Consider the following 23,662-nt stretch of genomic DNA (forward strand, 5'->3'; position numbering starts at 1 on the left):
AGTTGTGTGGAGTTGAATAAAGTTGAATATCACTGGAGTGTGGGACTTGCTGATTAAGCCTATCCTATTAAGCCTATCCTATCACCGCCATGTTAATCTCTCTGTATTGATAGTGACAGGAGTTTTTAAATTTGGTGTCTGTAGCGCTCTTCCTGCCAGTGATAAAGTTCTGTTTAAAAAGCTGTTTAGGACAACACGTGACACCAATTACACTGTAAGAGCAATAAACTGTGCCAGATTGTGCAGTTTAGCAGCAGCACTTTGAGAATGGACTTCCACAACCACAAATTACAATAAGCGCACCGCAGTATTCACTCGTCATGGTGTCCAGCGCACAAGTGAGATGCGAAAGATATGGCAGATAGACCCTTTTGAATAGATGCTTACAAGTTGTAGTTTTTCTATTATAGTTTTTTTTTTTTTTTGCAAATTAACAAAACATTTGGCCCCGATTTAGCTCCATGGTAGTGAGGTGTTTTATGCTAGCAGCAATAGTGACAGCAGCTACTCGGTATGGAAGAGCCTAGATGTTATAAGCATGTCCACAGCTATGTTGTGTAATTCTCTCACTGTCAGAAGGGGGAGACAAAACCTCCACATTGCAGGTTTAGGCAATAGAAAGATCAGTCCCCTCAGAACGGACATCTCACCAAGGGTACCTAAATGTCGAGAAACAGCCACAGCTGCCATGTTATTCATATATATAAGGGAAAGAGGCCCTAATATGGAGCCTTGGGCACACCACTAATATCCCTAAGTTCTGACATAGTCCCATAGTCCCTGGCTGATGATATAAAACAAAGTTGTGGGGTCAGCTGATTGGATCACAAGCACCAAATTAACAGTTGAAGGGTTAATAGTAGGCTCCCTGACGGAACTTAAGCTACATTTTGACACGTGGTCCACTTTTACAACTATGATGTTATGTTGCCTTTAACGAACGTAATATCTTTATAGAATGAGTTTTGGTTTGTTATGAATCATCACATGGAGACGGTAACCCACAGCAATGGTGCATTTGTGTCATTTATGGAACCACAAAGGAGAGAGTGGGGACCCGAGTAGTGGCGCTTTATTATCCTAATGATGTTTAGAAGGCAGTGCTGCCTCAGAAACATTAGTACAAATAACCGACACAGTGATTTATGCTGTTTGTCAGATTTGGCAAGAGCTCAGTGTAAAGCCAGCATCAAGGCACTTAATTTTCATTTCAAACTTCAGAAGTGTGTAAGGGCGTTCCTGCTCACCTCTGATTGCAGCTCAGCAACTGAAGGCAGTTTGTGACAACTTGTTAAATGTGGAATCTCTCTCTTGCTTTTTCTTTCTTCTTTCTCACCCACCCTCTCCTCTTCCACAGGCCGACTGTCGCTCCAGAGAATACCTTCGCACACACTTCCCAGCTACAGATGCATGAGTCAAAGACTGAGGTAAGTGACAAAATACATATCACACATGTGGGTTCTCACACTCCGATGTACACACTCACACACACACACACACGCAAATAACTTGTATGTGTGGTACCGTCACACACTGTGAGAGAGGAGTCATTTACACCGTCTTAAAATAGGCTTAAGAGCCACAGTAAGTGACTCACTAAGGCATTTCCCCAAATCCTAAAGTAAAGTCAAGTTTGTTGGGTGAAGGCCTAATCATTCTCATCTAATTTTCTGTTTAAATTAAACTAATTTATTTTAAAGCAGGATAAACACTCTTCAGGAAAATGGAGATTGTTTTAGAATTTGCCCCAAAAAATGTTTCTCTACATTATCTTTCTGCCTAATTAGCTGGAGCACACCGTAGCTACAGAGGAAGGATAAAACAAGAGACTATATTACATCAAACCTGTGAAATCAAACTCATACAATACAAAGTCTGTGTAGTCCACATAGCACAGGTCCTGATCTCTGTAAGGGCTTTTAGCTGTATCCCCTATTAGCAGGGAGGTGAGAGGTCAGCAACAGAGCAGCAGTCCTGCAGCTTGTTGGGATTAAATTCTTTGCATAAAGATGGGAACTTGACCCCCAGTCTTCCTGTTTCAGTGGCTGTACACACCTCCATCCTGCTGCAGCAAGGCGGGGAGTTTAAGAGCCTTTGACAGGTTCTCTGCATTTTCTGTGGGGTGTGGACAGGGCAGAGATGAGCCAAGGACGCCTGAGGTTAAACAGAGACACCCAGGCAGAAAGAGAGGAGGAATGATGACGAGAGAAAAAGCCTTTGATCCTGTGATTCTCATCTGAAATAACAGGCAGCGCCGCTCAGTTCGACCCTATCTTCCTCATTACCGATCAAAGCCGCAGACCGTTAACATACTCAGACGCTGCGAAAACTCAATCATCATCCGCCCACACTCCAAAACCCAAGTATTTTCAAACGTGCATAGAATTGAACATCGAACAAGGGCCGAAGTGCAGCTGCTTGTGTGAGCTCACACTCGCAGGTTTGTTCACAGTTGCTCACACGCAGGCACACGCGGATGTGTGCACTCTCGCATCCCTCAGCTTACCCCGCTGGGAAACATAATGGGATGTCCGTGTTCATCCGCTCAGAAGCTCCCTGACATGGTGAATCCTCTGAGCGCACTCCGCTCTTTGATCAGACTCTCTTTAAAGAGACTGAGACAGGGAGAGAGGCTTTGTGCTGACTAGGCAGGCCTGTAGCAGGTTCCTCTCGGCCTTAACCCAGCTTTACCCTGTTACTCACGCAACAGGCTGCAGGCACATTTAATCAGACACACTGTACCTTGGCAGCCAGAGTCGGTGGGATACAGTATACAATTCAGGCATGTGATCACTTAATTTATGTTATAGCTGGACAACACATTGTATGTGACATCATTACCTTGTTATCTAAGCATGTGGAGGGCCTACTTGGTTGTCTCACAGGCTGGATCGACCTTGGCTTGTTATATGCCGTTATACCATACTGTCCCTATAATATACTGTTGTACTACCGTATTGCTGAATGCCAGAAATGCCAGAAAGTGCTATCACTCTTGAACATGTGCAATTGCAACCAAATTTAAGTTCGAACATACAGTAACTACACTAAGTGATCCTACAGAATTTGACTGCATTTCAAGCAGAACTGTGGCCACGAGTGTGGCTCGTGTAGCTAAATGCTATTAAAGATGCTTTAAAAGCTAGTATAAATACATGCTAGTATAAATCATGTCAGAAGCACAGGAAGAACAGGAAAACCTCCAACTTGGTAGAGTTCACGTATTATTCTTAAGCTGATGATACACAGAGCAACTTTTAGGGCAATGGTGCTGGGCCATGTTGCCGTCAGTGGTAATGAGTAAAGACTACTAATCCCCTTCCTCCACCACTCCGCCACCCGCCCCGCCGCTATCCGTTAAAAATATAGTCGGACGCCACCGGCAAGATTGCCCAGCAACATTGGTTAATAAGTTTAAAATTAACCCTCAATGAGCCATTTTTAACATGTTTGTTTTAGCTGAGTAGGTTATATTATTTCCTTTAGATGTAGAGGCCATCCAGTCTGGTCACCCGTTTGTTGACACTTGAAACTGTAATTATTTTCACCACACGAGAGATCTCCCAGTGATATCTTAGAGTTGGGAGGATGACGTGAGCAGTTTTCCAACTCAGTCTTTCATAACTGTGGTCTGTGAGATATGATGCAAAAGCAAGAAGTTCATTTGTACATGTAGTGAACAAACAGCAGCAGTAAAGGCTTTCAAACCTACAAACTCGCCATAGTTTTGGACACATTATGAGCACAGGTTACTAGCTTTTTATTATTTAAAACAGATTTTCTTGTCAAGACAGAGCAAGAAGGTAAAAAAATCAGCCGTTACTGTACTGTCGCCCAGAGCTCTACAGAAACCAAACTTATTCACCTGCAGATAGTCTAGGGGAGTGAGCGGCTCGACAGCGGACTGAGGTCTGTGTCCCTGGGTGGCAGAGGAAGAGAAATAGAGTTTCTGTCTCTGTCAAAGAGAGAGGAGAGAGACATGAAAGACAGAGCAGCAGGAGAGGAGATGAAGAGATCTGAACAGAGGAGGGAAACAACAGGGGTGCAAAGGGAGGGAGGGAAAGAGCGAGAGTGTGAAAAAATCAATGCCTGAGTACGAGAGAAAAAGAAAGGAGTCAAGGCAAGAGGATAAAAACTTATCAGTGTTTAGAGTGATGAAGTGATATGCTGGTTTCTTCTGGATTTAACTTCTTCTTTTTATTGCTGAACGGCAATGTGATTTTACTGATAACTACAGGCCTTTTGCCTCATCACTCCTATCCCCCTTTCTGCTGGTTTGCAGATTATATGATTCTCCATTTAAACAAAGCACAAAGTAAACTACAATTTAATAAAAAGATAAAAATCCATTGTATTTAGAGGCATTTCTTTTGTATTGCACGTGGGCTGTGGCTCAGGAGTTGGAGCGGATTTCCCGTTAATCGGAAGGTCGGCGGTCTTGCGCAAGATACTGAACCCCGATTTGCCCCTGGCGGTCGAAAAGACTATAAAGGTACTATACAAATACGCAGCATTTACATTTACTCCTTGCCCTTCTCCTTTGACCTTCCATAGCAGCTTGTGTTTGTGCTGTTTCATGTTATACTATATTGTAATGTTAGTCACTTGTAAGGGAGTTATTCTGACTGTGGAAACCAACAATCATCAGTTCCTCCTCTAACAGAAATATTTGAGAGAGTGAACAAACAGTGGGATGAAGCTTTTCAACCTTCTGAACTGTGGGATCTGGTATGTGTCGTGACTACTGGACTACCAGAATTCCCTTAGAAAACAATAACTTAAATTTTTGCTTTTTCTTGTTTGTGAATTATATTGAGGTTAGTCTCAGATTGTAATATCAATGTAACTTAGTTCCAAACTATCAATAAATCATCCGGAGACTCTTCAGTTTTAGCTATGGATATTGTTTCAATCAACTTCACGCTGTTATACAAACTTTGCTGCCCTTTCAAAAGCATTTATAAAATGTCATGGAAAATGTTGTGGAGCCAGTCGACCCAAGGTTGGACCGACAAGCTCTGTTGGGAGCAGACGCTCTCATTAAAAAGTTAGAGTGGTACAAGGACACAGCTTGTTGCTGTAGGTACTATTCAGCTCTGGATTGAGTGGAGGCAGTGAATGCTACATCGCCCTCCTCTGCCCCATTCTTTCCTCCCCGAAACACCAGTTCCACCCTATATCACGGACTGTGTGCCTGGAATTTTTTAAACAGCTTCACCTCATCTCACTTCACTTCAGGGTAATTCAGATCAACATGTTAAAGTTGATGGATGCGTGTGTTTTTTACATAGGTCAGTAATTAGTTGTTAGTGACAATTAGTAATTTCTGCAGGACCTGGCAGTGTCAGGAGAGACGTATTTTATTTAACACATGCAGTTTTCATCAGTTAAGCTTTGATTTTGGACAAAGAAGCATGCATATATTTTGTATTTGTGTTTTTATGTGTTATCTCTGTTGACAACGCCATTTTTCAATTGCTTTTTTGTGCAGATAAATTCAGTAATTTTTAATGCACCATATTATGGACTTTTTTCACCCTCCTCCGAGTCGTACTGGGCACTGTAGATGTTACTGCAGCTTCACTCAGCATTATGTCAATTGGTTTGATTTGTGAACTGGGTTTTGTTGATGTGATCCTATGTAACTATGGCAACACATTATGGGATGAGGGTACATGCTGTATAGTTTAACAGCAACACAAGTATAGAAGAGTCATGAAGTCAGAGAACTCAGCACCGTTGTTTACAACATCTATCTAAAGTTAGCTAACATTAGCTAACAGAAGCTACTGGTTACATTAGGCCACATGAGACTATGGAATAGGGTGACCAGACATCCCCGTTTTCTGGGGACAATCCCTGGTTTTGGTGGCCTGTCCCCGTGTGGAGCTGTCCCCGGAAATGTCCCCGTTTTTAACTGTGTGTAAATTATACACCGTATAAGGTGCTAAGAGACCTGAAATCAGATTTTTTGCCAGAAAGTGAATGTAGCTTCTACTTATTGACTGAAAGGTAGATTCTGCCTCAAAATGACTTACTTTTATTCAGAAGAGTTATATTTGACAGAATATAACAAGACCAAAATGTATTATTACGTAGCCCTTTTTTATTTCATATATAATAACATTATATTTTTAATTTTAATTTTTTAACATACCGAGCACCAAACCAAAAATGTCGCTGGTTTTCATTTTAGAAATCTGGTCACCTTACGGAAGCAACACTGATGATATTAAATTCAGCATTTTATTTCTTATGAATTCAGCTTTTAAAAGAGAGAACGTGTTAGTTCTCATTTCAAAATGTAAATAAAGTAATGTTAAAGTTAGAGTTAGTCTGTTATAGTTAAATAATACATTTAAGTGTTCCCAGTCTCCGAAAATGTCATCCTGTGAAACGTGTGTGTGTGTGTGTTTGTGTGTTTGAGAGGCTGAAGTGTGTCCTGAAGGACTGTCGCCTCTGGCTCTTTGTAATCAGGTGCAGGGCCCAGACTGACCCAGACTGTGGAGCAAACAGTTCTGAAGCCAACTCTGCTTCTAAGGGACAGTAAATAAAACATGTTCAGGTGACTCAGGGGCACAAAGCTTTAATTATTTTTTTTTTCTCAATCTTTCTCGAGCTTTTTGTCTCTCTGTTCTCCACTCATTCTTTGTTTCACAGGCATACACAATGAATTCAGAAAATCAAAGTTAATGTAGACTATTAAAGGTTAAGTTCACAAGTCTGTCTTAAAAGTCAGGTGCCCATAAGTTTGTTTACAGGTTTGGCTTTCTGTAATCTTTCTCCCCATTCATACTGGCCAGTAAAAGCAACATGCAACATCAACATAAGTGATGGGGAAGTTATCTGAAGCTAATGTGAGGCCCATATATAATTATATTTGCCTGAAGAGGTCCTCTTCCTAGCTAACTGCAAAATTCCCTCTTCCTGTGTTTCCTTGCTGAGCTGCTGAGGTGGCCAGAAACTTGACTCTATATAAATGCTAATGTTGCTCTGTGTCTGCTGGATGTGTAAACAGCCCATTTTTGGCTAATATGTTATCCAAAACAAGGCCATACTACGTCAAACGTGTGTGATGTTAAGGTTGTTGTGCTCTGCTCCCAAGCGGCCAAAAACACTGACTAATACTGCTTTGAAACTCATGTTTTAAAGAGTGCAAATCTATCATTGAATCTTGTTGTAAATGCATACTTTTGGCAGTTTTTTTAGCACAACTTTTGTTTTAAAAATAAATGCATGGAGAGTCCATTAATTCAATCAACCCGTTTTATATGCTGCATTAGCAGACTACAAAACTACAGTCAAGCAGACCAGCACAGAGTTAGAATAGCCCTTTACTTTTCCTCAAAGACCCATGAATCCTTGCATCAAATATGTTTTATCCTATCCTGTTTAAGTGCTGAGTGCAAAGTAATTTAAATGTCACTGCATCATAGCTGTTTGCTGTGCTGTTTCTTCCACAATTTGTCGTCTCATTCTCCTCCTCTCTGTTTGTATGTGCATGAACAGAAAATGCTCCCTGTTTAATTTGATATGGAAATTGAAGCTGGGGTTATGATGAAGTCATTTTTCTCCATTTAAGAATCCCCCAGGCATTTCCTCTATTGTTCTCATGTTTCCCTTTCTTATTTGTCCTTGTTTTACCATCCCCACTTATTGTTCCCTCATTTGTTCCACTTCCACTGGCTCAGCTTCATCAAAATTTGTTTGTGCTTTATATATTCAGCCCCCTCTAATCTGTTCTGTGTGACTCCTCCTTTATCTGGCACTAAGATGAAATCGCTGGCTCATTCTGCTTTTTTGTTGAGATATTAACAGATGGAGACATTAGTCATTTTGAACTATTATTAATATTATTATAATATTTTGCGCAACCTAACAAAACACAGGACATCACGTGTATGTGCTGTGGGTACATGGGTTGCATTACCATACATAGGAATTACATTATATACATTGTTGTAAATTGTTTTAGCATGTCAAAGGTAAGAAAAAACAGGGTCTATGACTTATTTGTAAAACAAAGCACAGGCACTGAGGATTATAGTAAAACCCTTAAATGTTTATATGTACCACTGTGTGACTGAGGGGGGTTTCTCCCTGATCCACTGGAACGCCTTGCTACCTAATAAATTCAGCTGTCCAGCAGATAAAGAGAACCGCCCCATAGGTGAGTTTGTTTTGTTTTTTTTGTTAATTGATTGTCTGGCATTTGTGGAGGCATGTTATCCATGCTTTCTCCCTCTTTTTTCATGCTTTGTATCACTTGACTTTCACCTTTCCCTCCATGTGTTCCTCCCAGTGGAGAGAGCTGCACAGTGTGCCTGAGGCAACTGCAGGCATCGAGCGGGGCCCACATAGTACAGTAACAGTGTGTATGTGCGTGTACAGTATCTGTGTTTCTCTGTGTGCATTTGTGTGTTTATGCATTGAAGTGCAGGAAGAGATGATAGGATGATAGGAAAGAAGATAAACTGCGAAAAGGTCAGAAAGTGAGGATGGCTAGGGGGTTTATGTGCGTGCGCACGTGCATCCTTATTTAGGGGGTTGACAGCACAGATGATAGGGGGGGAGATTACACAAGAGATGGTTTTCGAAGATAAACGGTGGGTGGGAGTCAGAGAGAGAGATGACATGACATCATTGGGCTGTGAAAGAGTTTCTCTTTCCTCTCATTCCCCATTTCTATCAGCATTCAGTCATCTGTTTCCACACCAACAGAGATACAAATTGCATAGAAAGGCGGAATAAGGGAGCGCACGTTGCACATTTTGCAGAGCAAAACTTTAAAGACTGACTCCCTGGGATGAACGAAGGAGGATGAAGGGAGTGATGGGGATAGTATGAAGGGATTTGCAGAGAGAGAAAAGCCGATGCTTGATGTGGAAGCCTGCAGATAGAGGAAAGACCCTTCCTTCTCCCCTCCCCTCTCTCTTCCTCTCTTTATATATCCTCCCTGCTGTCTGTCTGACGCAGCGGAGGAGAAAAGAAAAACCCTCAGCGTCGTGCTTTGCGCTGCCTCGCCTCCCTCTGCCAGAACGCCGCCATGCGCCACTCAAGTGTTGATAAATTGCCGCCACCTGCCTCATTTTTCATCACTGCCTCGTCGTCAAACACATACGCACTGACACAAAAACCCTGTGCACTCTTCAGCGATAACAAGAACAATTGCTGAGCCCCAGGAATGAAACATGGGAAGACGGAGGGAAAGGGCAAATGGGGGGGGGTGAATAAAGGGTCTGGGGAGGGGGCAGATGAAGCAAACAAGCAAACATTGTTTCATTTAGTTTTTGACAGACAGTTAGAGAAGGGTTGTGAGTGACAAAAGCACCCTGTGCTAAAGAGTAAGAGCTCCATTTTACTGTAGTTGAACAAAGTTAATACAAATAGGCTACCATTAGGCTACTGTTGAACATATTTTCAGTTAACTGGATGATTCTGTGTGTGATACTTTTATAGCTTCAGGAGGATTTCAGTAAACCGGAGTCATGCGGAGACACAGGTGAAAAAGGTAGAAAGCAGGAGTGAGTGAGTTTGAAAATCCCTTTAGCTGCTCAACAGCAGTGGATTTTAAACAGTGTCTCTTCTTCCCACAAATACACCATTGTAAAAATGCCACCATTTCCAGTCGCCGCGTGACTGTAAATCCCACCCTGAAGCATTTGTGTCTGAGCCGTTGACTCATGCCATAGATTCTTGCAGCATACTGCTGCATTCAGATGACACAACTATAGCAGAGGAAAGGTCTGGAGGTGAGTCAAAGCTTTAGAGAGACACATAAATGAGTTAATCAATAGAACATTCACTTGTCTGTTTCTCTGCGCGCGTCATGCTTTGACCTTTCCCCATGACTTTTTTTCTGCGGGCAGATGATGAAGGGTAGTCATGCTAGGCCTGGAGTTACAGTTCATTGGGTGGAAGGATCTCTTTTGTATGTTTCTAAGAAAGAGGTGGGTGTATATCGTTATGTTTAAGTTATCACTTCAGCCATATTCAGCTTTTGCTCCTGGCTTCACACTACAAGGATGTCTTCAGAGCCAACCACAACTTCTACCGAGAATGGAAAACCCCAGATATTCTGGAGAAAAACGTTTTTACACCTGGATAAAGTAGAGAAGTTAGCATTTAGGAAAAAAAGATTAGATGAGATTGTAACAGATTTTACACATACACCTTAACATTACAGTGCCTGCTTCAGCCTGCTGTAGTGCAGATAAAGCATTCATGTCACTCACTGTTACATGCCTCCACTCTACCAGAGGGTACAAGAAAAGAAGAATTCAGCCCAATCAGGGGCCCTTTTTTGCATGTTACCCCTGTCTACACATTGAGTGGCATCCGAAACCAGTGAGGGCGGAGTGGTAGTGGGTTGTTTAACCCTCAGATGCAGAGTGAGCACCGATGCTGGCTTGTTGAAGGTGTGTAACACCCTTTGCTGCACAATGGGGGACCTTTCTTTCACATGTGAGTTCCGCATGACTTTTTTAATTCCTACACTAACATTTCATATCACCATTCACAGGTTAATAACGTAGCCCAAATGTTATCCATCCATCCATCCATCCATCCATCCATCCATCCATCCATCGTCAACCGCTTGTCCTGTGTACAGGTTTTACAGGTTTTGGGGGGGCTGGAGCCAATCCCAGCTGACTTTGGGCGAAAGGCGGGGTACACCCTGGACAGGTCGCCAGCCCAAATGTTATATTGTGTTTAATTAAATAAGGCTCTTGTCTGATAGACAGTTAAGCTGTTGTTGTTATTGAATAGTATTCATCTCATGCGAAAATCTTCAGCCAAAATAAAAATAAATAAATAAAATAAAACTAGATACACAGGAGGATCATGTAACAAGCAACAAAGGCATCAAAGAAAAATAGTAAAGTCTTTATACAACTTTTTAAAAATTCTTCAGACTATATAATGCTTCAATATAATATTTGATTTATATTGAAATGTTGCATTTGTGAATGTAATATTTTTTATATAAGATAAAGAGGTTTAAATATATAGCCTAGGCTTTTCTTTACAATGAATATCAATCTTTTCATAAAAGAATATATTATTTCTTTTTCGTGGTGTCTAAAGTCACGTTCTTAAAGAAATATTCAACACAAACACGGAATAAATGACATGCTTTCAGTTTTGTTATTGCAAAAAAAAAAAACACACTTTCCCTCAACATCAGTCCTGAATCTTAATACAACTTTTGTTTATTTGATACACGTATTATAGCAGTGAGTAGGCCTAGGCTACAGTGGTAACGTCAGATCCTATTTATGCTGGGGGGAGAGGGTAGTTTGTCCGAAAGTTGTCGCTGTATTTGAACCCTACGCGGGTTAGGGAGCTCGATTTGGCTGTGAGGGTGACTCCAACCACTCCGTGTTGAAGTGGAAGTGGCGAGGGTCTAGTTTTGGAAAGGCCCAATGTGTCAGTTAGTGGTTAAATATGTCATCTTGTCGCCTCTTATTGAATATATTTGCATAAAGGTGGTTGATGGAAACACACAGATTCACTTTTTATTTAGAAAAAATATCAGAAATTTTCAACATTTACATGTACAGACAACCTGAACATGTAAATATAAATTTTATTTGATTGTATGAAGTGGTGGTATGATTCTTATTGTTGTATTTACAGTATATGTAGCTCTTATACGATATGATTTTGACCATTATTTTTTAATTCTGTCCTCTCACAAGTCGAACATTTTTGTTCCTGAAGGTGGCTGATTTAAGTAATTTTCACTCACTATCAGGGGCGTTGCTAGACATGAAGCTCTTCTGGGGCACAGGCCCCCACATCCCTCATGTAAATGTTTTATTTATTTTTGATTGAAGTGTATGAAATTCGTTAGTATGTGCCTTAACCTTCCTAATATTGGTCATGTCAGAAAGGGATTTGACCGGAGCATAAGCACACATACCTATTTTATGTCTGCTATGTTACCTGTGAGCCATGTAAACAAATTGCCACTGCTGACACTGCAGTGCTCTTACTACTACCTTTAAAACAGTCTGTCTCTGTTACAAGACTGAATGGAAACCTCTTTTAGAGAAATCCTCCCAAAGTCTGTTAAGACTGCTGCTGCACATCTGTATATCTCTGGCTGTGCTCGTACTGGCTGAGGCTGCTTGTGTTTCGCCTGGGTCTGTGTGATCTGCTAAAGGTGTCTGGACTGGGTCTGTGCTGGTACTGACTTATGATCCAGCATCTACTCTACTGACAAATTTAAGCATAGCCCCGATAAATAATAGATATAAATACTTACTATGTCTTACTATAAATTATTATCAGCTGCATCAGGCCCATACAAACTGGCCAGGTTACCTTAAACATTTTCAAAGCTAAAATACTATTTATACTAGGGATGGGTGGTATGGCCAAAAATGTTATCACGATATCATTCGATATTGATAATGCCAAATCATGATTTCTATCCTTACTGAAAGCTGAAGAAACCAGATAGTTAATTGTGGCTTTAACTATTCTTTATGGTCAGAACATGAAAATCACTTACCAAACAGTGGATCACTTCACAAATCTGAGGTAGAAAAAAAAACAACTTTCTTCCACAAATCTGCACGAGTAAAATTAAGTTAAATCTTTTTAAGTCTCTTTTTCCTCAATAAAATAAATATCTTAATAGAAAAAGTAAGTGCTAATTCATTCATGATTCAAATGAATAAGATCAAACATTTATTGAATATTTATTGAACATTTGTTATATTGTTATTGAGAAAAATTATACTGTGATAATTATTGTTTTATTGTCCAGCTTTAATTTATACTATGACTTGACTGAATATGTTGCATGTTCACGTGCGAGGTAGTGATCATTTCCATACTGAAGTAATTAAACATTGTTGCCCGTCTGCGTTTATCAAAGGTAATAAATAGTTGTATTTTACTCTTATATTGTTCAGTCACAGTCTGGCAAGCAACCAAGACAAAAACAGACCTAGTAGCGCTGCTCAGCTGGGTTAGCAAGACAGAGGCTGCCTCACTGCAGCTAGGCTACACATGAACCTGCTCACATTGGACTTTCAGAGGAGAGAACACAAGTTTACCTGACTGCTGTTCCCGAAAGTCACTCTCATTGACTTATTTTCTCTTCTTGTGCCCAGAAGGATAGTCCCTCTTTGCCTTCTCAACATTGTAAACACTCGTTTTCAACACTGACTTGTGTTTTGCGACATTTCATATCATTAACAACATGCCTTTTCACATCAGCCAGTAGTTTTATTTTGAAAGTGTAACCGGACGTTGCATGTATATCATTACTATCTTGACCGGACGTTGTAGACTTAGTCAGTTGTTGCTAAGTTAACCGCGGAGCCCTACACGTCCAAAAACGATGCCAAGGGGTCTTGACAATTTTAATACTGGGGCACAGCACATGGATACAGGGGCACTTGCCCCAGTGAAAAGGGTCTAGCAATGCCTATGCTCAGTATTCAACAAACTAGTTGTTACTTCCCACTACCTTCCTTGCTGACATGCTGCTGTTGTGTTCAATGTCAAGTCACTCTGGCAAGAAGCTTAATCTAGCTTGCCACAAAATGTTAACTGTATCGGGAGAACAAAATTTTTATTTGAATGAAGTTTAGCATTTTTCATCCAGTTATGACATTCAAGGCACTTTCTGCAAGGTTAAATCCAAACAGAAGCACTGTGTGGGTTTTGTTTTTCTGTTCACTCCAAAACTAACAAAACGTGTCCCTGTGGTCGTTGTACCATATCTCCTCCGTTGTCAGCAGCTTCTTGTTCAGTTGTGGCATCCTGACGTGTGTGTGATTGATAGATGACCGGGCCGACACCGCCTGGCACTTGAGTTATAACGACAGGTGAGCTGCTGCGGTACCAGACAAATGGCCCTGTTTATCTCCAATAGAAGCCCTGGCTCAGAGCACACCCACTCAAACCAACATCCCACATACACAGCTGTGTTTCCTCACCCCTGCACCCTCTCATGCGTACACAAGCCGGTGTCATGCCATCTACTTCACCACAAGCTCAAACTTCTCACATGCCCTCACTATAAACCAGAAAATCAATGGGGCCTTTTTGTTTCCCTCAGGCTTCTAAAGACAAATCAATTGTAGCCGATCTATTGTAATAAGGACGCGTCAGCCTTGGACGAAGCAGAGGAGATGCTGCGAACAATAGGTTATTAGATTTTCAAGATGAGGAAAGAGAGGCTCAGCAGACAGGGCCAGGGCTTTTGTTTTCATTGAGTGGCTGTTATGTGAAATCCTGCTTAGTGACTGCATCGTTGCTGCCAGCGGGTCGCTGCTCTCCCGCTTGTAAGGTGCTTCAGTCAGCAGTGATGCTCGGCCTCATCAGGAGTGGGATTAATGCGCTCAGAAGTCTTTCCCACTGACTGGCTTTAGACATTGAGATTCTCACCTTAGCCTTTGTTATGTAACTGTAAACTTTGCATTAAACTATTGAAGAGATTGTATCGATGATCAGAATTTAAAATAATTTCCTTTTAATTTCCTGCTGAACCAAACAGTCTGTTGGTTCAGCAGTTTGTTAAGTCTTAATCCTCAACTGAGCAGGATGTCCGCATGGCCAGATGAACTGGCTGGGGGGCCCTGGGACAGTTGCCCACTTTTCCTGGTAATCCAATCTTGAATATTCCCACAACTGCTGGCCAGATTGTAATTAAATACGGTATAATTATAATTCCCACCTTCGCATGATTTTGGTTACCTCCAGGGAGTTATCCTGTGGCAATTGAGAAGGCTCAAGTGCCACAGGATAACTCTAAAATGGCCCACTACTTGTGAGGTTCAATAGAAAAATTGTTGGTATAATGTTAGTTTAATTAAAATCAATGTATTGTGGTGCGCAATGTCCCAAATGATTATTAGCAAGTCTAGAGTTTTTGTGGGAAAATCTTTCTCTCCCTCCCTCGGATCAAAATGCTCTCTTATTTCAGTGTACACCTTTCAAAATATTCAGACACCAGGTTCTATTACGATGCCACAGGATTCTTCAAAGCTTTGTTTTGCTCCATGAAAAGTAATCAGCTTTTCTTTTAAACTCACAGGCTCATTGTTTGTTTAACTTTGTGGACAAGTTTGTGTGAGTTTATTTGTGCAGTTGATCAGAGCTCGCTGATGCTGATGAATATTAATAATCCTACATAGAAGAGTAGATAGACATCTGCCCGGAGCACTTCAGCGCACCTCATCACCGTGAACTGAGCCGAGCATAACTTACTGAATAAAGATGTGTTTGTCTGTTTGTCTAGTTTCGTAGTTGTGTCTTTCTGTGTAGTAGAGGTTACAACAACTACTCAATTAGTTGAGTGCTAAAATCACTAGTCTACTCTGTGGTCCCTACTTGTATAATGTATATAATTTTAGCTAACATCAACTAGGATTTACAATAGTTCTGTAAAACACAAATGGACATATATATATTGTAGTTTTCACTACATTTATTACTATCCCCTGTAATAATGCCTTATTTGGGGCAGCTATGGCTCAGGCTCATCCACTAATCAGAAGGTTGGTAGTCAGCATGTCAGAGTGTCTTAGGGTAAGATACTGAACCCCAAATTGAGGGTGTGAATGGGATGAGTTTGTTTCTGATGAGTAGTTGGTACATTGCATGGTAACCTCTGCCATCAGTGTACTGTAAGGATGTGTGTGTGAATGTTGACTTGTAGTGTAAAGCGCTTTAAGTGGTTGGAAGACTAAAAAGGTGCTATCTAAGTGCAGTCCATGTACCTTTTTTATTTTTCAATATTTATAAGTATGACTGCAGGAGCCCAAATGTTGTCTTTTCTTCACTATCAATTTGCTGCAGTAAGGTAAAAATAAAGCTACTGTTGATACTAATACTTATGTGACAGCTGGGCTTTTACAAGGTTAGGTTAGCTATCAAAGACTTAATCTTCATTTGGAAAAGTTTATCTTAAAGATACATTTTGACATTTTTTACAACCTGTTTGGAACAATGCATGGATGAAGTGGATCACTGTTAGACCTGTGACGAAGCATGATGTATGCGAGTAGGTCAGTGTCAAGTTCAGTGTTGTGTTGGGGTTATAGTGACTAGCATACTAGCCTACTACTCGTTTTCAAAACCTTGGAGCTAGCTACTGTAGCTGTAGGTATTTTTGTTGCTATTCATTCAGTCTGCCCATGTCTCTTTCCATTCAGAAAGCTAGGCAAACAAAGACAGGTAGGCATCTAAATGGAAAGCTAGAAGAATACCTAACTATCTGTGTTTTTGTCACTCTAGATATCTAGGTCTTCATATCAACATAGCAGTTATTTTATTGGGTTATCCCAGTATTTTATGTATGTAGTAGTATTTAGCTGTATTATTAAGAAAATACAATTGAACAAGATTTGTGAAGGGGCTGGTACATTAGGGGGGCGGGGGGACCTGGATTATTGAACTTTTTATACCTGGTTACAGCCCTGCTAGCAGTCTGTCTTTCTGGCTGGTTAAATAATGAATGCAGCTCACAGACTCAAGCCCTCAAATAATCACATGCTGATCTGCAGCATCAGCCTCTCATCTTACCTCTGATCAGTAGCTCCAGTGTGGTTATCCCTCTCACACGTGTGCTTATTCGCTCACATATTCCCCAGAGAAACTCTCTGCGTGAATGTGTTTGTGCCCATGAGTATGTTATTTTTTTTTGCAATATGCCTTCATGCTCACTTGGTGCAGTTGGAAAACCAGCAGCTCCTACGCACACACAAACACCTCTCCTCACTCACACACATCATTAGTCACTATAAAGGACCCGTGGCCTCTGGGCTCTTTCGCCACAGCCCACCGTAATGCCTAGTCTCCCAGGCCATTCATAAGCCGTAATGTGCGTGTTGGTACGGAGTAGATCAACATGAGTGCTTGTGGATTTTCCGAAGATACTACATCCAGTCCCATGCATCACACCCACTACAGCTCATTTGCATCAGAGTAATATGGTGATTTTATGACAGGCGAGGCAAGAGTGTGATTTGTTGGCGAGATGAGCAGTCAATAAATGATGACTATTTGACTTCAAACTCAAATGTCACACAAATGTGCATGCAAACATCTGCTACGTTCACAGATTTATGAATGACACCCTGGCATAATGCTGCATAGTTATAGAACACATAGTACATACTGTATGCGGTTGTAAATATTGGCTGTTCAAAAGGCAGTGGTGCAGTGGATTGTTAGGTGCCCAGATAGGATTATTTGTTATGTCAATTCTCTTCACTGAAGGGCTGTAACAGGGGGACCCTTCATCTCTTCTCCTCTTCAACCTTGCCTTCAGTGTCAAGGCTCAGCAGCCTTATAAAGCTTGAGTTTTAATGTCAGACAGTCAGCTTCAAATATCCTGTCTTTCTCTTTTCAGATGTCTCATTTCTGTCTTACCTCTCCCCCCTCCGCCTTTTCTCCTTCTGTACATCTCTTTACTGTTTCTTCAATTTGCTCTCTTACTCCACCTTCGTCCACTTTGTCATCACACCTTGCTTTTTTTGTCTTTACATGCTTTTAGCTCCCTCTTTCTCATCTCTCCCACCCTTGCAGTTTCTCTAACTCTTCCTCCCCTCCATCACCTTCTCTCAGCAGTGCACAACTGTTAGACATGGCAGTGAATCGTATCGCACTGACCCAGTCAGAATTCAGTGTTAGAGGGCATCTCTTCAAAGCTATTGTCAGCTATTGTTATGCAGCTACTTGAGAGCAGAAACCAAGGAGAGACAGACTGACAGACAAGAGGCAACAGGGACCCAACTTCTCACTGTTCACTGATTCTCTCTGCTAAGAATTCCTGATTAGTTGGGGTGCTCTTGTTGTTTTTAACAGGACAGTCAAATGTGAACCCGCAAATTATGATATAACAATGTGTCATAGTACACCTTCCCTCCCCCCAGTGTCTGCATCCACCACAATAGCAGACTCTTCATTTTCACTTCCACTGGTTGAAGAGAGGGCTATACTTAATTTTTTCAAATTATTCCTTTTGGGGAAGGATCCAGTGGGCTTCAGCAGGCAAGCTGTTGATGTTAACACTGCCAGAAACTGTTTTTCAGTCTCTGCTGCTGACTTGTGTGTAGCATTAAATGTTGTACTATATCTTAAAGGAAATACTTTCTTTGAAATGTATGGATTCTACTACATCCTCTGCTGCTATTGCTCTTTTTAACTACTACTACCTGTCAAATACTAATGCCTCTAATAATATTAATAATACTAATAATAGTAATACTACCATTGAAAACATGGGGGAAACACATGGGGAAAACACTATAAATAATAATAATAAAATAATAACACAGTTAGCCCAGTTACCTAAGTTAGCGTTCCTATTAGCTTAGAGTCTGGAAAGGGAACCAGAACTGGAGCCAGGCGAGCGGGCAAAGGAACTGGGCACAGCAGAAGGAAGATAAGTATATTTCCTTTCTTGACATTTTAATTTGTTTATTTTTGGACTCGCACACATCTCTCAGCTGGGAGGGGGAGGCCTGAGCTGTTGCAACAGACTATAGCCGTTTGAGGTGCAAACTGTTATTACAGTTTTTCTCACTCGCTTTGGTGCATTTCTCGAATCATTCTTAACATTTGCAAAACAGTAAGTGCATTTCTCGAAACATGTCGAAAAAACAGCACAACACAGTGGATTACCTGCAAAAGCCAATAGACTGTCTCTCAAAAGTAAATATTTAGGTCATTGAACATGTCAGTGCCATCAGAATGACAAGTCCTTGTGTCATTGTTTATGAACAAGATAGTCAAAATGTTCATGTTATCAATAAGACAGTGCACTCTGTAAGTGTTTTCTGATGTAAACTATGGCTAAAATTTTGATGACAATGATTGAAAATGCACATTTTTCAATATGTCATCAATTTCAACAGTTTAAAGTTAGGCATTGCAAGAGGTTGAACAGGATTCACAGTTACGTTTTTACTGTTCGTACTGTAATTAAAAAAAAATGTGATGCAGAAAAGAAAAAGAAAGGACTGTTTTACAGCACTGCATAGCACAACTGAAGAAATTACAAAATTAGAAATGTCTCTATCTATATCTGTGAATGTGAAGAACGATCATGAAGTTTGTCTTTATTTAACTTTGATTTTGACAACGTGTTCAGCCATTTTGCATGTAGTGACTTATGCAATGAACTTGTGCCTTGATATTTTGGGGGGTAAGACTATTCAACAGAGTACCGGTATAATTCATTGTGATCAACGTGACATAAGCAATTGATAATGTAGGAAACAGCAGATAGTTTTACATAAGCATTTGCTTCAATGTGTCAAAGCATTTGCAATTTGTTCAGAACAATGAGAAATTGCTTTAATGATGTGCACATGTGACGAGATGATGTGGAGGCTGAACAAGTAGTTTTGAGAATTTCAGTTCTGATCTGATCTGAGAAATGTACTAAAGCAAACTGTAAGAGACAGTCCGTGCCAGGCCTAGCTCATTAGCATCTTAACTTCAGTAGATATCTCTGCGATACTTTTTTAATATATATAATAATATTTTTTAATTGTTTTAAACTAATATTCTTGCATTTCTTACACATTGTACCCTTTAATTGAACTTCTGACATGTAACATTGTATAGTGTCAGACAGAAAGTAAGGGGAACACTGAGATATGTGGCTATAAAAACTACTACTACTACCATCTCATATTCATACTACTTTTATTGAAACTACCACTACTGCGGTTACTTCTGCTTCTGCTTTTACTACAGCTACATCCATTATTGCCACTACACTTACAAGTACTTCTGAATCTCCTGCCACCACTAATAATATTGCTTCTGCTACTGTCACTGCTACAGCTGCTACAATAGCATCTGCTACAGTACCTCTACCCCTACTGCTACTCCTTGTAGAGTTTATACTACTGCTGCTTATTACTCTGTTATGGAAGAAGTACAGTATTTAGATCCCTTGTTTAAGTAAAAATAGCCGTACCACAATGTGAAATTATCCGCTATGGGGATAAGTCTTGTCAGAAGGCTATAAAGTAGTATTTGTACACCAACACCTGCACCTCCAGTCACCAGTCTGTCAGGCTCCTGAAGTTTGTGGACGACACCACCCTCATTGGGCTCATCTCTGGTGGGGATGAGTCTGCCTACAGGTGGGAGATCGACTATCTGGTGGAGATGGTCGTGGACTTCAGGAAGAGCCCGGCCCCACCCTCCCCCATCATCCTGAGTGACTCCCCAGTCACCACTGTGGACTCCTTCCGCTTCCTGGGTACCATCATCTCCCAGGACATCAAGTGGGAGCTGAACATCAGCTCCCTCACCAAGAAGGCCCAGCAGAGGATGTACTTCCTGCAGCAGCTGAAGAAGTTCATCCTGCCAAAGACAGAGTCCATCCTCACCTCCTCCATCACCATCTGGTACGCTGCTGCCACTGCCAGGGACAAGGCCTCCAGGACTCTGAGGCGAGCAGGAAAGATTGCAGCTGACCCCTCCCATCCCGGCCGCAAACTGTTTCAGACTCTTCCCTCTGGCAGGAGGCTGCGGTCCATCACGACCAAAACCTCTCGCCACAACAGTTTCTACCCGTCTGCAGCTAGCCTCATCAACAAGGCCCGGGCCCCCCACTGACACTACCCCCTCCTTCAAATAATACAATCGTCTCCTCACATGTAAATATCTCTTCATGTCATATCATGCACGAACCTGGCACATTGCACATATTTGTTGTTGTACATTTTTATTGTTCCATTGTTATTTTTATTTTTATTATTATTTTTATTTTTTTATATTGTCAGTAGTATTATTTTTCTCTATTCTTCTGTTATTCTTATATAACTTGCATTTGTTTATTAGTATTTCTCCATCCATCTATGTCAGCTGTATGTCTGTCTGCGTGTAGCACCTTAACACCAAAGCAAATTCCTTGTATGTGTAAAACACTGCTTGGCAATAAAGCTCCTTCTGATTCTGATTCTTCTTTTGATTCAGATTCACTGTCCTCTCTGGTTGAAAGTTTCCAGCTTGTTGCACCTCTGACCACATCCAGTGTCACTGCACAAGGTGTGATGTCATGGTGTACTGACACACCCTGGTGTAGACCAGTACATCACTGCAGCAAGGTGAGAGGCTAGAATACATATACAAATAGCTCACAGTACGTAATACAGTTCAACAGCACCACAAACTGTAGCCTCCATACATTTGACTATACATTTGAATCAGCACCTCTCTAAAATAATTTTAACAAAATAAAAACATTCTAAACTTCGTGAAGGTAAGATTTATTGCAGGGCTGGGTGTACCATATAAACTGGCAAATGGGTGTATAAGCAGAATTAGTATTATTGTAGCTGGTCAAGGTAGAGCTAATTTAATGAATTTACATTCTTTTGGATAAAACAAAGACAATATTTTCTAAGCAGATCATATGTTTTGATGTAAAATGCAATGTAACTATAGCTGTCAGATTAATGTAGTGGAAGTATGAAATAGCATAAAATGTAAATGCTCAGGTTAAGCATGCCTACTGTTGTACTTCATTACTTGAGTGAATGTACAGTACTTATATCTACTGCTACCACTAGTATTTCTGCTACTAAGTATCTGGCATAAATTAAAGGCAAAAGTTTCACATCCTATAAAGTATGCCGTGGATGTCATTTTGAATCATGAAGGTCCAAGTTCTTAAAAACTCACCCTCTCATCTTGACTTGCGACCTGTCACCACACCGCAGATGTTGCCTATAAATTTTGGAGTTTTTTTTTTTCTGTCCATAAGTCGGTCAGCGGTTTGCGTAGGTAGCAAGCAACTCCTGGGGACTGGCTTGATGGCAGGCGTCTCTGTCACACTGCCATGTCCTCATGAGTCAGGTCACAGCTAAAATCAGTGTAGGTCTGAGACCTTGATACTGCATCATCTCGTATATTGTAAATTCCATTTTATCATGGTTGACGTCTCAGTAGTCCCCTCACTTTAATCTGCATCCATAGTTATTTCAAAAGCATGACTAATCATGAGTTTTTTCACACTCTTTCTCTTTTAATTCATGATTTAAACAACAATGTCTTGTTTAATGTAGTTGTGGGGAAAGTAAGACTAATATGCTAATGCTGTTCCAATTATGAAACAACTATGAAAAAGTGTGAATACGGGACCAAACCATTTTTATTTTTCATTTTGATGAGATTCTGTTTCATTAGACTGCTCTCAGATGAAGCCATGAAAGAATATTGAGTGCAGAAGTAACTCGGTATGAGTTAGTGAGGGTGAATAAAGGTTGAATAAAAAATAGTGAACTTTGATAAAGTTGGAAAGATTTTTGATTTGTGGGAAATGGAAAGACCTCGAGACCAAACCTTGGTGTGTGTGCACATTTTTAACAGGTTTATATGAATCCACCAATTTAGACAAACAAACCGAGATTGATCTGCACACAAACACACTTTGCAGGACACATACATTGTGACTACATTTAAACCCCCAGTACAAATGAGTCTGGTGGCACTTGGACCTTCAGAAAAACAATTTGGTTTGCACACTTTTGCACAATTTTATGAATGTCCCATGTAGTTTGAATTCTGTCCATATGAAATGCAATAGGAGTAAGAAACCAACAATAATAATGCTGATTGAGATGGAATATTGATCTCTATGGAGAGTTTCAATCCCCAGGAATCCAAATTGAGGGCGGCGCGGTGATGCAGTGGTTAGCACTGTTGCCTCACAGCAAGAAGGTTGTGTGTTCAAACCCCAGTTGCCCCAGCCCTTCTATGTAGAGTTTGCATGTTCTCCCCGTGCTTGCGTGGGTTCTCTCCGGGTGCTCCGGCTTCCTCCAGACATGCGGACTAGGTTAATTAATTGGTGGCTCTAAATTGTCCTTAGGTGTGAGTGGTTGTTTGTTTATGTGTGGCCCTGCGATGGACTGGCGACCTGGTGTACCCCGCCTTTTGATGTAAGCTGGCACTGGCTCCAGCCCCCTGCGACCCTGTACGCAGGACGACATTGGATGGATGGAATCCAAATTGGTCATTTAATAAATCTAATATAAGGCATATAAACATATGCATCTTTATTTGGGACTTTTCAATACTTCTTTAAAGAGAGATATTTTGATTTTTGGAGAAGTTTGATTTTGTTACTTTTGACACAGCAGGCTAGCTGTTTCCCTCTGTTTTGAGTCTTTATTTATACACACATTTTTGATGAACCATTGCAGTCACTGCTAACCACTTTGCAGAATACTTCCTGGGACTGCTTCTCATTAAAAGCCACACTTTGTTACTCTTCAAATGAACAGTGGATAGTAAACAGAGATGCTGTAATCAAGGAGATTAAAATTTAAAATGGTAATGCTGGATTACATGCTGCATTTTTTTTCTGTGAATATATTGCACTTGCGACTATTTGAATCTAGTGCAGAAAAAATTGACCCTACCACCCCCAATTAGTGTGGTAATTACAGAAAGTAAAGACATTGAAAGTATTAATCCTAACCATATACCATTGAATTGATATTGCTAAAAAATGCTAACCATAATATCAAAAACAGAGTTTAATTTCATGAAAATATGAAGATTTAGGACTTTAAGCAGTTCAGACTGCTTCTTTTTCCAGATATCTAATAGTATTGTTCCTATTTTTTGCATAGGGTGTGTGGGTGGTAGAAACCACAAAAATACCAAAGAC

The 23,662-nt window shown here is 40.7% G+C and overlaps 1 protein-coding gene across 9 annotated transcripts in view; it reads left to right on the forward strand.

Moving 5' to 3' along the window:
* The window catches only part of LOC119899738 (endonuclease V-like), a 95,557-nt gene that overhangs the window by 37,768 nt on the left and 34,127 nt on the right, over positions 1-23,662 (forward strand). For 5 of the 9 annotated variants that reach the window (XR_005443904.1, XR_005443902.1, XR_005443901.1 and 2 more), the window contains exon 8: positions 1,358-1,427. Coding sequence is in view for 5 of the 9 variants with exons in the window: in XM_038714428.1 (XP_038570356.1) it covers positions 1,358-1,414 (57 nt within the window). In the remaining 4 variants the exon portion in view is untranslated. Of the gene's footprint in view, positions 1-1,357; positions 1,428-4,397; positions 4,422-6,477; positions 9,199-20,964; positions 22,775-23,662 lie in introns of those variants that run through there. The other 4 variants (XR_005443903.1, XM_038714429.1, XM_038714430.1 and 1 more) reach the window with 4 other exon arrangements.

Source organism: Micropterus salmoides, unplaced genomic scaffold (genome assembly GCF_014851395.1).
Source record: "Micropterus salmoides isolate LMB-PRFRI ecotype aquatic unplaced genomic scaffold, ASM1485139v1 Ms_hic_scaffold_12, whole genome shotgun sequence".
Lineage (NCBI taxonomy): Eukaryota > Metazoa > Chordata > Actinopteri > Centrarchiformes > Centrarchidae > Micropterus > Micropterus salmoides.